The sequence below is a fragment of the Drosophila mauritiana genome, chromosome 3R (genome assembly GCF_004382145.1).
Source record: "Drosophila mauritiana strain mau12 chromosome 3R, ASM438214v1, whole genome shotgun sequence".
NCBI classification, from domain to species: domain Eukaryota; kingdom Metazoa; phylum Arthropoda; class Insecta; order Diptera; family Drosophilidae; genus Drosophila; species Drosophila mauritiana.
In genome coordinates this window covers 19,063,998-19,083,496 of record NC_046670.1, presented here as the reverse complement: position 1 = coordinate 19,083,496, position 19,499 = coordinate 19,063,998, and the positions used below count along the sequence as shown (strand labels likewise).

The window sequence follows — 19,499 nt, the reverse complement described above, 5'->3', positions numbered from 1 at the left end:
CTAACTTGAGTCATATAAAGTAATTATTTAAAGTGATTATTTACGCAATTAGCACGAAACACACACAGGCACAATTTGATTTGACACTGAATGACAATTAATAATTGTTAAAATTAAATTTTCTCATTTCCGCTAGGCCCACGCCCACAAGATGTTGGCGTATGATGTTGTGTTGGGGGAAAACTTGGGGCAAAACACTTGTTAAACGCTGACAGGCAACGGCACATGCTCGGGCGTCCCAAGCGCATCGACTGCCCAGGGCGGAAAATCCATTTTTCACTTTTCACAATGCCGTCTCACGGCGCTCGCGTTCCAAACGGTTCAGCAAACGGTACACGACTGCAAAAGTATCTGATCTTTTTCGGCGAGGAAAAGTGCTGCTGCCGCCGAGGAAAATTGTCGCTCGGCCGACGCTATCGATAGATTCTAGATGCCGGTCCGGTCCACTCGACGTCGATCAGTTGGCCAAATGGAATCGGGTCACCGAATCGTATCTCAATTGTTGCACAAACAAATGGAGCGGGAATGGCAGCATCAGTTGACCCATAAATGTGGAAAAACATTCCCAGTGGCAAAGGCAAATATTTTCCGGATCAGCAGCTGGATTGAGGCAATAATTAAAGCTAACCGATTTCATTGTATTCTTCTTTCGAGTTTGATTATTTCTTTAGACAACAGAAAGCTATTTCGATGCCTTTCGGGGATTAACCTATTCGAGTTGTTCGATATCCACTCAATTCACCTTAAATACTAGGAGGATAGAGTTTCCAAACTATTGGATTGCAATTAAATTAATTGCTAAAATAGCTTTTCACATCATTTGACAGGTGTCGTCGCAGGCTATCTTTTGATTGGTTTTTAGGAAGGAGCACTTGTAAGTTTTTTCCTTGGTATTCAGTTCAGTTCCAACTTTCTAGAGCTGCTTAAACTAACCCTAGGCTAACTAAAAATGTCAAAAGTGTTCAAGTTATTAGTTTTACCACTCATATATCTATCGCTGACCAAAGGAGGCAAGAACCCGCAGCTGAAGTTCCTTAGAGAGCTCATCAGTGTTATGGAGGAGGGTCGAGAAGTTCGAACAATAATGGTAATCAAGCATAGTCGGGATGAAAACTGCCATCTTGACCAATGGAATCCAAGTGGAAGCCCAATCCTGAGGGCCAATGAAATGGGCTCCATCAGGATTAGTGGCTACTTCAATGACCAGGCAGTTATATTAGCTTGCATGGGCGAAAATTCAGACTATGGGCTGCTTAAAAGTCTGGTCAACGCTATGGACAACATGAGGCAGGAGAGGATCATACTGTGGAGTCATAGGGAACCCACGAAGATGTTGCTGGACTATATCTCCCAGCAAGCCGATAGGTATAATTTTGTCCAGATGATAATCGTGGCAATGAACGATGATCTCGATGCAGTACCATCACTTCGGCAATTGAATCCATATCCAACTCCACGCTGCTGCCAATTAACAAATATATCCAACATAAAGGGGCCCAGTTTTTATGGCAGTGGGTTAAGTTTCCACGGTAGAACGGCCATCCTGAAGGAAAGTGTGGATTCGAACATTCGTTTTAAAGTATGGTCACCATCAGGCCCAATTTCCTTATCCGAACTGAAAGATTATGAAATTGTTCAGTTCGCTGTTAAGTATAACTTGAGTTTGAAATTATATGATCAAAATGATTCAAAATCAGACCATTTCGATATACAGTTAGGTCCACGTTTCATAACCAAAGACTTTCCCACCCAGATGGCCTTTGTGAGTCCCAACACCGCCTGCTCATTGATTGTCATAGTGCCCTGCAGTCCGAAATGGCGTTTCATGGATGTACTTCACAAATTGGGTGTACTGAAATTGATTGGTTGCTCTTTGATTGCCTACGTGGTTTTCGTTTTGATCGAAACCCTGATACTTTGGCTAACCCACAGGATATCCGGTCGAGAAGTTCGTCTGACCAGCTTAAATCCACTGTTGAATCCTCGAGCTTTTCGAGGCATTTTAGGTCTGCCATTTCCGGAGTTTCGCAGATCGAGCATTTCACTACGGCAACTCTTTCTGGTCATAAGCGTTTTTGGCCTTGTCTATAGCAATTTCGTTAGCTGTACATTAAGTGCACTGCTAATGAAACCAGCTCAAAACCCTCAGGTGAGAAACTTCAAAGAGTTGAGAGATAGCGGAATGATAACTATTTTGGATAAATATACTCACTCTTTCATCGAAAAGCATATCGATCCAGAGTTCTTTGATAATGTTTTACCGAACTATTTAATTTTCCAAAAGAAAGAAACTCTGAGAATGCTTTTGAATTTCAACGATAGCTACAGCTATATAATGTACACAACTACATGGAGATCGTTGAAGACTCTCCAAAAGTCTTTAGATGAAAGGGTTTTCTGCGAATCTGAGAGTTTGACCATCGCCTGGAATCTGCCACGTATGTATGTTCTGGGTAACAATTCTGTCTTGAAATGGATGCTGACAAGGTATATCACCTACATACCACAAACGGGGATTTTCGAAGCTTGGACTGAAGAACTTCCTAAGATCCTTAAACTATTTTACAATGTTACCTATCCTCGCAGGATTAAAGAGGGAGCAGTTCCTCTGTCCATTCAGCATTTGAGCTGGATATGGCATCTTCTGGTCATTGGGGAAAGTATCGCCATAGTGGTATTTATTCTTGAGATACTTCTCCAGAAAAGGAACCAACACACAAGCAATATGAGAGGAAGATCAAGGGAAGATGACGATTTCGTTTAGAAAAAATTTTAAACAATCACTTAACCATAATAAGCATATTAATGTTATTCAATTTGTTAAATTTAAACATATAAATGTAGAAGCTTATATGCCCTGAAAAACTTATACATTAAAAAGGGTTCTACCAAAAACTTTGTGATCAAAAATATGTTTTCTTTCCAATTTTAATTAAATAACTTATAATTAAAAAAATACCAAGAACACTTTATGATTAAACATTCAATATCACTTAAACTGAATTAAAATGCCATTAAATTAATCCAGATTAAAAGTGGCAGCTGTCAATTAAGAAATATAAGTTAAACACGACCTGGGTGCCCGACCATTATCAAAGTAGTTTCATTTTTGAAGTTCAGTCTTAATTTGCAGGAGGTGATACCACTACGTGAATTACGAAAGATGTCAGTTATATTAAATTTAATATTGATACTTCTTTTGAGCCAGGCTGTTAGCCAGGAAACTGAGTTCCCACAGCTAAAATATCTGAACAAACTGGTGCGTTTAATGATTAAACGGCATAAGATGGAAACACTTGTGATTGTTAAGCATCATCTGGATTACAATTGCACTCTTCAAAAATGGAATGCCCATGGGATTGCGATTATAAGGACCAGCGATCAGGGAAAGATAAGAATTAAGGATACTTTCAACAGCCGTACTTTGGCTATTATATGTATTGGCGAAAATTCACACATTACTCTATTGAGAAACGTATTTGAAACTTTTGGAAAAGTGCGACATCAGAAAATTATACTGTGGACTCAAATGGAACTTAAAGAGGAGTTTTTCCAGGAGATGTCAAAGAAATCAACAGACTTAAAACTATTTAATCTGTTGATGTTGAACGTTGTGGCAAAAGACAAACTGCTAACCTATCGCCTAAATCATTTTCCTTCTCCATACTTCAAGCGAATCAAAAATATTTGGACACCTAATGACTATGTCTTCATGGATACTAAGCTTAATTTTCATGAAATGACGGCAGTTGTCAAGCACGATTACAATTTGACTATCCAAATGGGGAATATTAAGAAATTTCCCATTTCTCGAATCGAAGACAAAGAAGTCTTTGAATTCGCACTGAAATATAACCTTACTTTGCAGTTTTTCAATGATGTAGATCGCTTTGATATCGAGCTAAGAAAACGCATTATACTAACAAATAATTCAACTCAGCCTACAGACTATGGAAAGCCAATGAGTTTCCCGTCCCTATTGATTGTGGTTTCCAGCGGCAATTATTTAAGTATACAAGATGTCATCAAAGTGTCTGGCATTCAGAAATGGATTTTCTACATTATATTAGTCTACGTAATTTTTGTGTTGTTTGAGATTACCTTCCTCAAGGTAACCACTTTGATTTCCAGACAATCGCACCACCAGGAGATCCCCAATTCCCTGGTGAATCTATGTGCGTTTAGAGCCATTTTGGGTCTACCATTTCCGGAAACTCGAAGATCGAGCCTTTCGCTCCGCCAACTCTTCTTGGCAATTGCATTGTTTGGAATGATTTTTAGCATCTTTATCAACTGCAAACTTAGTTCAATGCTCACAAAACCTAGTGCCCGACCTCAGGTGAACAATTTTGAAGAGTTGAAGACTAGTGAATTGACTGTTGTTATGGATGAAGATGCGGAGAATTTTATTGAAAAGGAGATAGGTGCGGATTTCATTAGCCAATATATGCCGAGAAAAGTTACTTCGACATTTACGGAAAGAGCCAAGTTACCGTTTTCTTTGGAAGCCAATTACGCTTTTACATTATTTTCTGAAAGTTTTGATATTATTGAAAGCTACCAGCGATCCAAAGGCTTGCGAGCCCACTGCACCTCAGAGAATTTAATCATCGCCGAAAGGGTGCCGAGAATCTATATTTTGGGAAATAATTCAATATTGGACTGGCCGCTGAGGAGATTTATTATGACAATGCAGGAGTCTGGAATTACCAATCACTGGATGAAGAACATTCCAAGAGGCCTTGATAGGAATTTAAAGGAAATCACTATACCCTATGATAGGGAACGGGTACATCCGCTTTCTATTAAGCACTTGACTTGGTTGTGGTGCATACTTATCCTGGGCTATAGCATTTCGATGATAGCCTTTCTTGTTGAAATGTCACTTAAAAGGATGAAGAGAAACCTCGAGAATCGGGAACCTAGTGTGTACATATGTTAATCAAACAAATAATATGATTTAAATTTCTGAAAAAAATTTATCTTAATGTTATTAATAAAAAGTACACTCAAACTTTAATAGTTACATATCTCGTTTGATATTTATTAAAGCTTTATTTTGTGTTGAAAAGCAAGATGTAAATTTTTCAAATGTTTTATATTAATAAAATTGTTTTGCTTAATATTAGTAACATATTTGAAGTGCCTGCTGATTACAAAAAGTTTTCTGTTGTTATTAAATATTTCAAACATTAGACAATGCTTTCGCTTCTAGTGCGCCGTTGGTATTTTGACCAAAGTATTTCCAATACGAAAACCATGAATGACATGACGTAGGCAATGCAAAGTACAGCCCACAGCCATTTGAAATGATCAAATGACAGTGGAAGATGAGACGGCTGCTGCTCAGATTCACGCAAAGATGTCTTAATCCGTTTTCTTATTATTTTGCCAGCCATTTTAAACCAGTAAGTGCTCATACCGGAATCAGCAGCATTTATAATGAAATTGCGAAGGTGATGGCTAAATATCGCATTTCTGCGTAGCGAGAAAGTTAGCGGCACGTTCTCAAGGATGGTCAGATTCTTGCTCTCACAAAGGATTTTTTGGTTCAGCGATTTCATTTCTTCTTTAAAAATGCGCCACGGTATAGAATGAGCCACAAAGGCGAATTTTCTTTCGTATGAATAAATGAGATTAATTAATTCTTGAGCTGGGGTAGTAAGTACATTGGGAACTTCATCCCTAAAAAAATTGGCATTGATTTCTTGCTCAATAAACTGCCGAGTTGGAGGATCCACCACGACGGTCACTCCACTTTCCCGCAACTCAGAAAAGTTCTCTATTTGCGAGTAATAGGGTCTTTTGGTCAGAAAGGATCTGAGCTTGCAATCGAAGAACCCACCAAACAGAGTCCCAAAAAGGCTCATAAAAACGAAAAAGTGTTGAATTGATAGGCTGTATCGATTGGAGATGGGAGAAGTCTGGCCCAAAATGGCTCTAATTGCTCGAAGATTCATCAATGGGTTTGTGTATCTCATGGTGAAATTACTGCTATTAAAACGATTCGATATAAACACGAAGAGCATCTCAACTAGAACGAAGATGATGTAGAAAATCAGGGCCAACCTGGTGAGAGTTCGCACTCCCAGCTCCTTAAAAATATCCAAGCCCCTTAACTCCGTTCCACAAGGTACAAGAATTAGCAGGGAATTTGAGTTCATGTCCATCGCGATGTTCATGTGATGCGAAAAGTTTTTACTATTGTGCAGCTGTGTTTTCATATCGATGTCATAGTTATCTTCTGTAATTTCAATCTCTTCCTTAATATTTCGATTTTGAATTCGTAGGGTTGAGTTATATCTTCGTGCGTATTCTATTAACATTTCGGTTAAAGCTACAAATAATATTCTTATATCGCTTGGAATTGCATTTAATACCTTTCCCCGAAAGTTCATGGGACGGTAAAAAATCTTTTTAATGGCAAATACATTGCGAATCCTCTTGAAATGCGGTTCCGGAAATGAGTGCAAACGAAGAGTAGATGCGGAAATTTGTCCATTGGATTTTTCCTGAACAATAAGTACTATCAAATGCAGAAATTGTAGATCCTTCACTTCGTGGATGATGTCCTCGATAAAACTTGGATCTGGTTTCCGGTGAATCATTAAAATTATTCGCTCCTGCCGCATGCAATCAAACGATTTGGCCAGTGTATTTAAAAGTCCTCTATAAGAGTTGTTTATCAAACAAACCAATGCCAATGCATTGTGGTTGAAGGTCTTTTCCAAATTAAATACATTCAGTTCATTTGAGCGTATAGTTGGAATTCTTGGTGGATTCCAATCCTGTAGCGAACAATTGGCCAAATTACTATGATGTAGTAAAAACAAAGTTTCCACTGAACGCTCATTGTGAACAGCTTGGAGCAGTCGGTTTAGAAATATCTCATGTTGATTTTCAGTTCCATCAGATGAACCGTAGATTATGAGGAGTACCAAAAAAATATTAATGAATTTCAGCTGCTTCGGTAACGCCATTTTCTCCTTTAGCTAACAATCTACTAATCGAACTAAGGTAAATGCAACTCTCACTTCTGTTCGTCCAATTTCCAATTTCTAATATCAGTTAGCAGCTGTCAATTTTGAATGTCATGAAGCCAGGTGAAGTTTAAGGAACTTCATTAACTTAAGAGGTCGACTATCTGTAATGTATGTGTATCTTGATTCATATCTCATATGCAAGACTTACATTTGTAATAGCATCAAATTTTAGAAAGAATTCTTCAAGCAATATGTGCGTAATAAATTAATTTAAGATTATATCCTTACACCACACAAATGTTTCCATTTGGCGTTTTCTTCTTACCTCCCAAAATGAGCTCAATAATGAAAACTATGATTGCACATCCATAGCCACATCCAAGAACACACCATAGCCATTGGAAATGATGAACTGATAAGGGGTTTTCTCGTTGAATATTATTTCGCTGAAAAGTTGGATTGATTACCTTTCTAAGCGGGTACGGTGATTGTTTTATCCAATGACCCACAAAGCCGTACTCCTGCAGTCGCATCATAAACCTGAATAGGCTTCTATCCAGCATAGAGTTATTCTTGAGGATATAGGTGATGGGTAAGGCTTGTATGATAGTCAAATGTTCGGACTTGCATAACATTTTGTGGCCATAGAACTTCCAAAAGTTATCTAAGATATTCCAGTCCTCTGAGTACAGAAGGTATGCGTTGCTGGTGTTTGCTTTCAGCAACATTTGAACCCGATCCCACTGGCTAACATACTTGGGGTTTATCAAGTGGTTCTTAACGAAATCGGAACCAGCTTCACTTTTTAGAAAAGGATCCATGGTGGGTCCCGCGATCACGGGCAGCCCACTGTCACGTAGATCCTCGAAGTTCTTAACGTGTGGCTGATCGGAGTGCTTCATGAGGAGGGCACTCAACTTGCAGCTAAAGAAACTGCTGAAGATCAATCCAAAAACGTTTATGGCCAGGAAAAGCTGACGAAGTGATAGGCTTGATCTTCGGCTGATTGGGAACGACATGCCCAAAATTGCCCGAAATGCACGTAGATTCAGGAAAGGAATGAGACTGGTGAACCTGTATGCTCTGCCGGTCATTCTATGGGTTATTGCGAGAATAGAGGCCTCTGCCACCACAAATATTCCATAGACAATGAAAATGTATACCAGCCAAGAGTGCACATCCAGTTGTTTAAAGACTTCCTCGATTCTCAACGCTTTGCCACAGGGAACAGCAACCATTAGCGACGATATGTCGTGGGGATTCCAATTCCTCAAATTATCCATGTTAGTGTGAACTTTACTTTTCAACTGGATGTCGGGGACCACAGATGTGGCCACTGTCAACTTATACGAAGCATCCAAAACTCTAAGGCTCAAATTGTACTTCAAGGCAAACTCGATGACGCCGTAGTCACGATTTCGAACAATGGGTATAGACATACCTGGGGATCCAGTGACGTTGATTTTTAGGGCCGAGTCCCAATCAGGCAGCAGATTGATGACTTTGCCTTCGAAGTTTGTCTCGGGGGTATAAAATATGGGTCCTTTAAGGCCTAAAATATCATCGATTTTATCGAAATGTACACTCGGAAAAGGATCAAGGAGTCGTATCGTTAGCCTATTTGACATCGAATGTTCCTTAGTTTCAAGGATAATCATTTGATACAATTGATATTTCTCTACTTGAGTAGCAATCACATTGAGCATTTTACGTGTAAGTTTCCCTCCAATCCACAGGATAATTCGTGCTTGTCGAATTCGATTTAAGTCCTTGGCCAGACTTTCAAGAAGAATTATTCCGAAATCCTCACAGATGCAAACAAGGGCCATTACAACATTGTTAAAGGACTTTCTGACATCTACAATCTCTAATTCATTAAAGCGCAGAGTAGGAACTTCTGGATAGTTCCAATTTTGTATCTTACAATCCATTGCTGAATGTTGCAATATTAGCATCGTTTCAACTGTATCTTCTTGCCTTATTTTTCCAACGAGCTTGCGGAGAAACCTAATCTGCAGATTTTCCACATTTTCCAGCGTACCTTGACTAAAATAAATCAATAATATTTGAATTATTGCGACCTTAAACTGCCAGTCCATATGTTCTAACTAATTTTAAGTAGTGCAGAAAATATACTGGACGTCCGACAAGTTTGAAAGTTGGAAAGTGTCCATCTAAACTTGTCTCTAGTTAAGTGCTTTATTCACAATTTACAAGCTGACAGCTGACAGTCGATAGAAAGATGGGATAATGTCTGGGATATGGGTATATCAACCAGATTAATATTAATTAAATTGGTACATATTTGAGTTTTCCTTTAACATACTGTCATTCAACTGGCATATCCTATTCGATTTAAAAGATTCGCTGAAACTAACGACACTTAACTTATTAATGTATTTAGGAACTTATTAATGTATTATTGTATTCAGGCAGCGATGTGTGAAGATCAATTGTGTTTTCGTATCTATTTTCTTGATTTTTAGCAATTAATGCGATTTTCCGAGAATATCATTTTCAAATGATAGCCATAAAATATTACCGCACATAATCCCGCATCTGGCCAACTGGCATTCCGCTGGTTTTGTCTGGCGGAGAACCACAGACACTCATTAATCAGGCGGCAAATTGTCACAATTTGTGGCAATTGTTTGCCTGTATTTGTGCTGCTGTAATTATGACAATTTTGCTTAATTGTTTTTGTTGCGGTCGCTGATGCCAGCTACTTTTTTATATTCATTTGCTGTTTTATCTCACATATGATTGTTTACATTTAGCAATTGCTGATGGGCATCGCAAGTCGCTCGCTGCTTTGGCTTAACGATGCTAATTTGATTAATTTCCCTTTTGGCCGACACACACGTCGTATACGTAATGCCGATAATCCGCCCTTTTACAGTTTATGAAACGTTAATTAGGACTGATAATTGGCGGGCATGGGAGAATGTTAATTGAAGCACGGCACGCTGTTTTCATTATGCCGATTGAGCGAAGTACGATTCAATGGAATGTTTATGACATTTGGCACTCAGTTACCACTAATTCTGTGCCAGCTACGCAAAATGTGCTTGCTTTAAGTCCCTCTAAAGAGCACACATAGCATTTGAACTATATAGAATAAAGCCAGCTGGGGGAAGCCCCCATAAATCCCCTTCAATCTTTAACAGTATTAATGTAACAATATTTTTACTACCAAAGCTGTCCAATAGCCCGATGCCGTTGCCACTCAATCAGTTGGACGGCCCCGAAACCGCACGAAAAAAAGCTGAAGAAAATTTCATGAAAAATTGAATAAACAAATCTGATTATGCGTCGAGCGCAGAGACACTCAGATACACACACACACACTCTCGCACCCCATCGAAAAACACTCGCCGTTCAATTTAGAAACCGCAATTTGTATTTTCCTCTGTCGGATATCCATATATACACTTGTTATATGTATGTATGTATCTATGTTCTCGGTCCAATTTCCAGCGCTGACAAATGCAAAACCCCAGCATTTGGCCGTCGGTTCACTCTAAATGTTATTTATAATAGAATTTATGCCTAGATGCCGAGCATCTATGCTCCGGCCTGAAATGAACTGGACAAAATGCAAATGGCAGCCTGTCGCCAGCGTTCCAATTTGGTTCGTGTATCAGATTTTAATACCCTAAATACGCAGCTATAGTGGGGCATTTTGTATATTTCCAATATCAGCATTATGCACCTTTGGTCATTTTTGATAAGCTCATAAATTTATATAAATCAGCTAAAAATAGTATTAAGGTGAACATTTTCTAGCCTAAAGAAGCTTCTATGGGAAACCGCAGGAAACCTAGATGTTAGATAGGTTTCAAAAGCTTAAAATATATATAAATAAATTTGTAAATGGTAATTTCGTAGTTTGGATTCACAGGCAATTGTGCCATTATTTGTTTTCATTTTGCCGGCTTGGAGGGCGGTTTAGGCAACCACAGAATTCAGCAACAGCAATGGCGAACGAGCGTTATAATGAACCATTTTGCGGCCGAATGTAGGAAAAAATAAATAAACCAGATCCAATACTCGCAAAAATGTTCCAAATTTTTTACTTTTCGCGCTGCGTTTCAAAATGATACATAAATTGAAATCGAAATTGAAACGGACACTGGGCAAATAGCATTTGACATTATATTAAAATAAAGTCATAAATTGGGCAAAATGTGTGCTGTTTCCATTTCCCTCTCTTCTCTTTCTGCGAATCTATCTGTGTGTGTGTGTGTATGTGTATGAGTGTGCGTGTGCTATGAAGCGTTAAAATTGCACGAAGCCAAATCTCAATGGCATTTATGTGCTGTTGTGGCGCCGCCATTAACACGGCCAAAAATGCTGGAACTCGTGAATTGGGATTGGGATTGGGATTGGGATAAGTGCGGGTGTGGTATCGTTTGGGCCAGCCATTGCGTTGTCAGCCATTGTCAGCAGTGGTGTTGGCCATACAACAATGGCCGCTGGCGGCATGTGTCAACAGCTGTTGCACCGCCGCGGCTGCAGTTGCATAATTTTTGGCCTCTGCCACACCCACACCCACACCGCTAAATGAGCAACAAAAGTGGCACAACAACGGCGAAAAATGAATGCATTGGTAAAAGTCAATTTCATTACAAACGGGCGTATTTAAATTAAAATCAAACCACCAGAGAGAGGTGTCGGCACTTTCTTCTGTTTGGATTGCCCTTCCACTTTAGTTACTTTTCTATCAAATTCACTAGGAAATAAAGTCTAAGCACTGGCTTATCTTTTAAATAATATAACTATTTCACAGCTAAGGCCGAATTATGCTTTACCCGGGTGCTTAAAAGCATTTAATAGTTAACTTTAAATATTTTAGCAGTCACTCTCTTCCTGCGTGTGCATGTAAATAGTTCACACGGCCACTAAAACGGAAGTCGTAACGCACACACACCCACACACACGCTCATGTGGGCCGTGCACGCTGTGTGTGTGTGTGTGTGTTAGTATGCCAGTGCAGGCGCTGCAAAGTATGCTACGAAATATTTTCAGTTTCATGCGCCAAGGCTTTACATTCATTGTGTGTGTTCCCGACACGCCTCCCGTCCCCCGCCCCCCCTCCAGCCCATCGCTGTGGCAGAGAAATGGAATTGTTTATTTGCTTTCGCCTTTTCTTATTTAAAACTATTTTATGTGCCTGCTGTCCCAGCGTAAACTTTGCCAAAACGATGGAAAGTGCAGAAAAAACTAGCAGCAGCCCAGGGAAAGTCCTGATAGAAAGAGTGAGAGAGAGAGAGAGAGCGGGAGGGAGATGGGGAGATCTGTACCAGCAATTGGAGTGTGAAACGTTTTCACTTCCGTGTGCCTTTGGTCCAAGTCTGTGTCGCTCCTGCAGCACTTTTCTTAACATGCACATAAAGTTTAGTCGATTCTGTTGCTCCTTTCGTTTTGGCCATGGCTTACACTCGCTGCCGTTCGACCAAAATCCCATTTGGCACTGAATTGTGTGCACACATTGAATTTGTAGCTAGCTTAAAACCGGAGCAATCTATGGGCATTAATAGATATTTTATCTCTGCATGTGTGCCACCGTAGTATTTATATTGCTGCCTTTTTGTGCAGTGTAATTGAATTGCAAGTGCAGAGAGTGCCATACTTTTTATTTGCTTCTTTAGCTGATGTTGGCTGACCAACCAAGACAGAAATTTCGGACTGATGAATTTTCAATATCAATTATGTGTATATTCTTAAATGTATTCCTTTTTAGACATAAAATCAAGCTTAGCTCGTTTTAGGTATCAAATTTTTTTTCCAGTACATTTGAGGCCCTTCAACGAGGCATTGAAGATAGCCAACGGTTTATGACGTGTTTATTCGCCACAACAATTGCGACACAATTGTGCCACATGCAGTGACATTTATGTGACCAACTCGAGTGCGAGAGAGATGGATGGATGCCTGGCTGGTTGGTGGAACAGAGAGGGGGCGAGTGTTGTCTATGAGTTATGGCTCTTCAAGCGGCAACTGCAACCGCTGCATGCAACGTTGACACATTTTACTGTGTGTGTGATAAATGAAGCATGCCAAGAAAAGCCAAGTCCAGGCACGTGACAATTGCGGTTGCCCTCGAGTGTTTCGCTTTAATAGTTTAGGCCAGAAAATGGCTCAACTTTACGGCAGGGCACTTGATATCGGATAGTTATTGAGTCTTCCAAGAACGAGCTAGTAAACATTTAAATGGTGTTCATTCTAAGACAAGCTAGATAAAAGATTACAAAACTGTTGTGCCCCTAAACTCTTTAGAAACAGCAATCAAGGCATGTTTCGTTTAATAGTTAAATAAATCAAATCGAAACAGCTAGGCTTTTCAAATTACTGTAGGTTTTAGGCTTCAGCTTGAGCTGGGCAAATTGATTTTATTGAAAATGAAAAGGTAAACGGATGTACAAAGTATTCCAGGTTTCCACTATCTGCGAACCAGTTAAAACACGGCCAGGAATCTCTTCTTTCGGCTGAGAACTCCTTGCCAATTGAACAATAAAGTCATAATACTCCTTTCGAGCTGCGAGAAGCGAGCGCATGGAAAGGCTGTGTGAGCCGGGCTAAATGAAATAAAATGCAATAAAATAACAACTTAACACCTTTGGCGCAAAATAGACAGAGCGAGCATAAAAGGGAACCACCTTCGGAGGACTCAGAATGCCAGACCCACAATGCCAACTATATACCCATACAATTCACACACACAAGTGCGCAGGCAATGCAAAAAGCAAACCGTAAGCGCAGACTAAGCCGATTATAGCACGAAAGTAACGGCAATGATGGGCGGCATGGCAGTTGGGGTTGTGCACTGGAAAAAATATCATTCACTTCTAATGTCTTAAGATTTTTGATCTTATCTCAGCTGATAAGATCTAGAGAGGTTTGAGTTCATTTTTAAATGTATCATATTTGCTTCAAAATTGTATTTCATATAAATAGAAAAAATGAAGTGAATGTTATATATAAACATTTGAATTTCCAGTGGAACTGTGGGAAAAGGGGGAGTTATTCGGCAGGAAGTGCGTGGCGCGCAGAGAGAGAGAGAGGCACAGATAGACAAGGACGGACAAGGAGTCAGGCAGGCAATGAATTATCGCACTAGCTGCGCCAGCAGTCGAGACAAAAGTGTTGTAAAAAATGTAGTACTATTAATTTTCTTTGCATATCTTATTGTATCTTCATAAACAGACACGCACACAAGACAGTCTGGGAAAATGCGGGGAAAACCGTGAGGATGTTCGTTGGGGTGGGTTGATAGGGTGTAACAGCCCTCAGGAAACTGGCTTAGTGCTAAGAGATTTCTAATTCAGTTGAGCAGAAATAAATTACTTACCGTAATTGTTTGCCATATAAAACTGTAGCAAAATACCACTGAGATCTTTGGGATAGCTCCCCCCTTGTTTTTTCTGCCCAGACAGCTCTGCAAAAGGATTCCAGCTACTTTGGCTCATGCGTAAGGCAGGAAAATCTTAAATATCTTGCTGGGAGCGGCTTTCTTCTGCTCGTGGGAACTTTAATAATTTTTACAAAATTTATTCACTTGTTTACTTTTAATTTATCTACCGCACACTTATAGTTGACACGAGTGCAAATTAATGCCCTTTCATTGTGTGCTTTTTGTGGGCATAAATAATTGTGCAAAGGCAGGCACAAAATTGCGTCGATTACAATTTTTAATTATTTTTTAATGAACTACAAACGGCAAAAAAATATTGACAAAAAAGAGTACGTACGCTGGCATAAAAAAACCCTGTCCCTTACATTATAAATTTATGCGTGTTTAAGGTAAATTTATTGCATGTTTAATTGTGGATAATGTGTCATGTGCAGGCGGCCAGAAGCCAGTAACCAGCCGAAATCGCTTTCATCATCCTCTGGACCTCTGCTGGGTAATGAGAATTTTCACTTTTATGATCTCAGCTGGGCAGTTGCTGCAGTAATAAAATCATGGAGCTCTGCCAGGAGTGGGATTAATGTGGATTGACTGCTTATCAGGGATCTTAGAGATTTCACCAAGTACTGAAATGTTCTAGCTTATTAATTTCATTTCATTTGTGCTTAACTTGTCTTTAGTACTTTTGCAAAAACATTGGGAAGAGCACTATCAAAGTGATTATGCCCACGAATGCTTAGTTAGAATATATAATATAACTCAAAGAATTTAACTATCTATGCTCTAAAGATGATCTAAAGATACATTCATAAAGCCTTGATGATCATGTTTCGATCTCCAAGCTGGCAACCATTTTTGGGGGCTACTAGGATTCCATTGAGCAGCACTTACGCCAGTTACGTGCTCGTGTTGGCTCCGAAAATCACGCATTAGCTGCCACTTTGCACTTAAAGTCATAAATTTATTTAAATATATGGGAGGCCCAGAGTCGCTATATATGTATGTACATACGTATAAACGGCCAGAGCCGCACACGTTCGCCCAGCGCCGTTGTAAAGCAAAATTTATATTAACTTCATTTGGCCGGGTGGTGCTGCTGCTCCTGCTGGCTGCTCCATGCAGTCGCTGCATAACTCATACGCACCGTGTGCCGGGGACCGTGCCGTGAGCCAGTCAGTCAGGCAGTCGCGATGCGTGGAAAACTGGCAGCCTCCACTCCAACCAGCCATATCACCGACACAAAGCGAAGAAAGGGCCTCGAAAAATGGTAGCCAAGAGAATTTTAAATTACGCTTTTAAGTGCCGACTGAGGCTGAGGCCGAAATGCAACTGCAACTGCTGCTGCTGCTGCTACTACTACTGGAACTGCATCTGCATCTGCTGCTGCGTGCATTTAATTGCAAATGAAGCAAAAGAGGAGCGACGCAGCCAAAGCGCTGACAATGCCAATTGCCAGCTTCAACTTCAGCCCTTGCCCATGGCCAACCGTGGTGGAAAAAAAGTGCATCAGTCGGAGGCATCAACACATGCAACGGCAAACTGCAAATGACGTTTAATCAAAGTTGTTGAAATTGATAGCATTGTTTGTAGTGCACGCGCGCCAAATGGCAAAATGCATTTTAAATTGCGCTAAATGTGTTAATTAAAGCTACCCCATGCCACCAGCCAACAGACACGAGTTTGCTTTTGCGGCTCATTGGGCGTGATTATTGTGGAGCCAAGAACGAAATCCCACTAAATAAGTAAACTGCTAGCTAGGTAGCAATGCAACAGATTTGTATTAGACAAACGGCAGTGTGAGTCCGGGAAATTGCAACTTAGTTGCTGTGGCAGGCAATAAAATAAAGTCTTAGCCAAGCGCCAGGCAGAATCTGGGGGCACTTTTAATTTGTTGTGCAACAAATTAGCATTTATTTTCATTACGATTCCCCAACTTGCCGGGTGTGTGTCTGTCTGTCTGCCTCGTCGCCCCACCGCCTTTTTCCATTCATTTTTTGTCAGCTCTTATGCACGTTGTTTGCTTTTAATTATAAATACATGTAAGCTAAGCATTTTTAACCCTTGGTTGTGCATTATGATTTAAAACTTTTAAAAGTAAAATAATTCCAATATCGTATTTAAAATAATTATAAATTTAAGTTAAATTTGGTATTTACGTTTTTAAGCTACAACGGGAGTGTGGATAATATTTACAGAATGTAAAATGCCATAAGCCATAAACGCTTCTTTAGCTGCACTAAAAAATCCATTCACATCTTTTTGCCCATCCACATTATGCCACCCCATTTTTGTGCAATGGGTTAATGCAGCAAATCCCCGCCATGCAACATAGAAATGTGCGCGGAATTCTTGCATTCAATTAATGCGTGTGCGAGTATAGAAAGCATCGCTGCGTCGCCGCTGCTGACCATTCTCGTCCTCATCCCAGTAACCATCTGCATCCGTATCCCTATCCCTATCCCTATCCCTGTGGCCATAGCCATAGCCATAACCATGACCATCGTCATCATCACCTTGCCGGCGCTGGGCATTATCCAAGTAAGAGCTCACGCCCGACTGAGCGCCCAACGAAGCTGAAGACCACGGTGCGGATGAGTAACGCTGCCTGCCATAAGACCAAGGATGCCGACGGGAGTTTGTGCCAGCATACGGGTTGTAGTGGTGCTGATAGTAATCGGAGCCCGACTCCGATTCAAAGTCGGGCCGGGACGAGTGGTCGATGTGTGTGCGATTAGGATAGAAATCGCTGGCATCGGAGGTGGAGAAGGTCTGAGGCGGAGGTCTGCGCTGCCCGTAATTATAAGCATCATCATTCGCGATGTGGGGCCGATAATCGTGGTGATTTTGCTGAGGGTTCGACTGGTACTCCGTTGGCTGGCGGTGGGGCGGCTTATTGGCCATCTCAGTGTGACCGCTGTAGGGCGATTGCAGCACCACCGTGGGCGTAACAATGGAGGGCGGCACACTCGGCTCGACGGCCGGAACTAAAGCAGCCTGATGATTCCAAGATGATGCCGCTGCCGACGCCGTTGCCGATTCGGTGGCCGTTGTGGAGGTCTGTTCGCGTGAATTCATCTCGGCTAATTTGTTGAAACGGTTGCGAGTGCCGCTGGCTGTGAGCACCATCACGGTGGGATTCATGTCCGCCATATGATCCTTCAGGCAGTTCTGCAGCATGTTCACAAAGAAGAAGAACGAGAGCAGCGTTAGTGCGTTCATCACCGAGCCGCTGCTCTTCTTCGATTTCTTTGACGATTTGGTGGGCGGAGGATGCGGTGGTGGCCCAGGCGGGGGATGGTGGGCAGATGGATATGCGGGCCCACTGCCTGCACTGCTCGGATGAAAGGAGGAGAAGCTACCCGAGGGTGGGTCATGCTGCAGCTCGTACTCCACGGATGGCTCTATGCCGCTGCAAAATTCAAACTGGCATTAGACGCGGAACTTGCACTGGAATTGGGGTTATGGTTTGACTTTGATGGCCAGTCCACAGGGAGAAAAGGGTATTTTAAGCCGCTGAGTTTGATCAGTATTATTAGTTATATATGAATCCTAAACTAGTTATTTAGATTCTTTCATAACAATTTAATTTTTTTGTATATTCGGATGCAATATTTCATTCGTTCCATTGCTTTTCTTTCAGTGCAGCGGTGGCTCTTTGCTTACCCGTAGCCGGAGTGTCCGCTGCCAGCCGCCGTGGCCGCATAAGCACCGTTGTGGCTGCTAGCGGCCGCCAGGAGCGGTGGTCGTCCCTGCTGCCCCTGGTATCCTTGGTGTCCTTGGTGGTAATGGCCCGGCAAGTAGTGGCTCGGGTAGTAGTGGTTGGGATAGTAATGCACACGCTGCGTTTGACTGCAAGAGAAGGTTGAAGGTGAGTGGTGAAACGGGCAAGCGGATGAGTGAGTGGGTGGTGGGTGGTAAGGGAGCATGTGGTTGTGTGGCCGAGACGCCGCTCCTGTTTGTGTCCCACATTAGCCAGGCTAAGTGCCTGAGGTATCAGTCCGCGCCCGCAGTGGCTGCCTTTTGGGGCCAGGGGTCGATTGCGATTGCAGTTGCCTCCGGCACTGCAGCACTTAATCTTTAAGGAGCACACTTTATCCTGTTGCATCTGATTAAACTCTTTCAAGGCTTCTTTAAAGGATTGTTAATATTAAGTAGGATAGAAGAAAGAAGTTTGTTAAAGCGTTTAAGTTTGCATATATCTATGACTGAGACAGCATTAATACCTTTTTTACAATGTTGGTTAACAGGACTTCTTGATAAATATATAAAGAGAACTTAAGTGAGTTTAGATTAACGATATAATTCTAGAGAATTAACTGTGCCACTCCTTAATTATACCAAATTTAATTTGATTTGATGTATAGCAAATACAGTCGAAATCTCCATGCCTGTGACCATGGCTTACGCATAATTATTTCCGGAGATGGCTGACAGCAGCGGATGTTGTTCCTGCTGTTGCACGTTGAGTTGATTTGTCATTTGGCCGTCGGACATTTTCGCCGTCTTTGAGTTCACCAAATTCAATTGCTAATTGATTTGTGCCGAAAAGCGCGCATGTTTATCACTTCACAGTGCACCAGCGTGGCTCAATGTCGCTGGTGCTCAACCTGCCATAAACCGATGGCAACTCGACTGCAGAAGCCGCAAACAGGACGATCAGGACGAACAGGACGAACTGGAGTTTGGGGCTGAAGCAGCAGGAGATGGTGCGCCCAGCCAACCGCAAGTGACAATGTCGTTTAGGCAACTGGGCAAAGCCTTTCCCAGACACTTGCCTGGCAGGCGGCTATTAACGCAGGTGAACTTGAAGTGGGTGGTAATCGTGGTGGTGCTGATGGTGGTGTTGCTGCTGGTGCGGGAGAAGAAAGGCAGGCGACCGTCATTGTCAGCTGCTAAGTGAGTTTGGCTACAACTAGCAACTTGCAACTGCAACGGCCTTAAAACAACTACTCAATGGCAGTGATGGCAGGTACTGCTCGAGCAAAGCATTGGTACCCACTTTGGTGTACCATTACTTAAACTAGGTACTAGTAAAAAATTACTCACTAATTTAAGGAGGAAGTTATAGATTTTAAACGAGAGATCCTTGCTTTATCCCCTTTTGC

At 41.3% G+C, this 19,499-nt stretch overlaps 5 protein-coding genes across 5 annotated transcripts; 2 read left to right on the top strand and 3 right to left on the bottom strand.

Annotated features, from left to right (window-relative positions):
- The first annotated feature begins 949 nt into the window (after positions 1-949).
- Positions 950-2,764, top strand: LOC117146044. The gene has a single exon (XM_033311984.1). The coding sequence runs from the start codon at positions 950-952 to the stop codon at positions 2,762-2,764; it is 1,815 nt and encodes a 604-aa protein (XP_033167875.1).
- Positions 2,765-3,163: 399 nt separating this feature from the next.
- Positions 3,164-4,942, top strand: LOC117146043. Its single transcript, XM_033311982.1, has one exon. The coding sequence runs from the start codon at positions 3,164-3,166 to the stop codon at positions 4,940-4,942; it is 1,779 nt and encodes a 592-aa protein (XP_033167873.1).
- A 250-nt stretch (positions 4,943-5,192) lies between these two features.
- Positions 5,193-6,980, bottom strand: LOC117146045. Its single transcript, XM_033311985.1, has one exon. The coding sequence runs from the start codon at positions 6,978-6,980 to the stop codon at positions 5,193-5,195; it is 1,788 nt and encodes a 595-aa protein (XP_033167876.1).
- Positions 6,981-7,335: 355 nt separating this feature from the next.
- LOC117145610 lies at positions 7,336-8,914 on the bottom strand. The gene is made up of 2 exons (XM_033311325.1): positions 7,451-8,914; positions 7,336-7,395 (listed from the first exon to the last, which is right to left on the bottom strand). The coding sequence occupies exons 1-2, from the start codon at positions 8,912-8,914 to the stop codon at positions 7,336-7,338; spliced, it is 1,524 nt and encodes a 507-aa protein (XP_033167216.1).
- Positions 8,915-16,574: 7,660 nt separating this feature from the next.
- Positions 16,575-19,205, bottom strand: LOC117144270. The gene is made up of 3 exons (XM_033309371.1): positions 18,800-19,205; positions 18,058-18,243; positions 16,575-17,803 (listed from the first exon to the last, which is right to left on the bottom strand). The coding sequence occupies exons 1-3, from the start codon at positions 18,886-18,888 to the stop codon at positions 16,750-16,752; spliced, it is 1,329 nt and encodes a 442-aa protein (XP_033165262.1). The 5' UTR covers positions 18,889-19,205; the 3' UTR covers positions 16,575-16,749.
- Between the last annotated feature and the right edge of the window lie 294 nt (positions 19,206-19,499).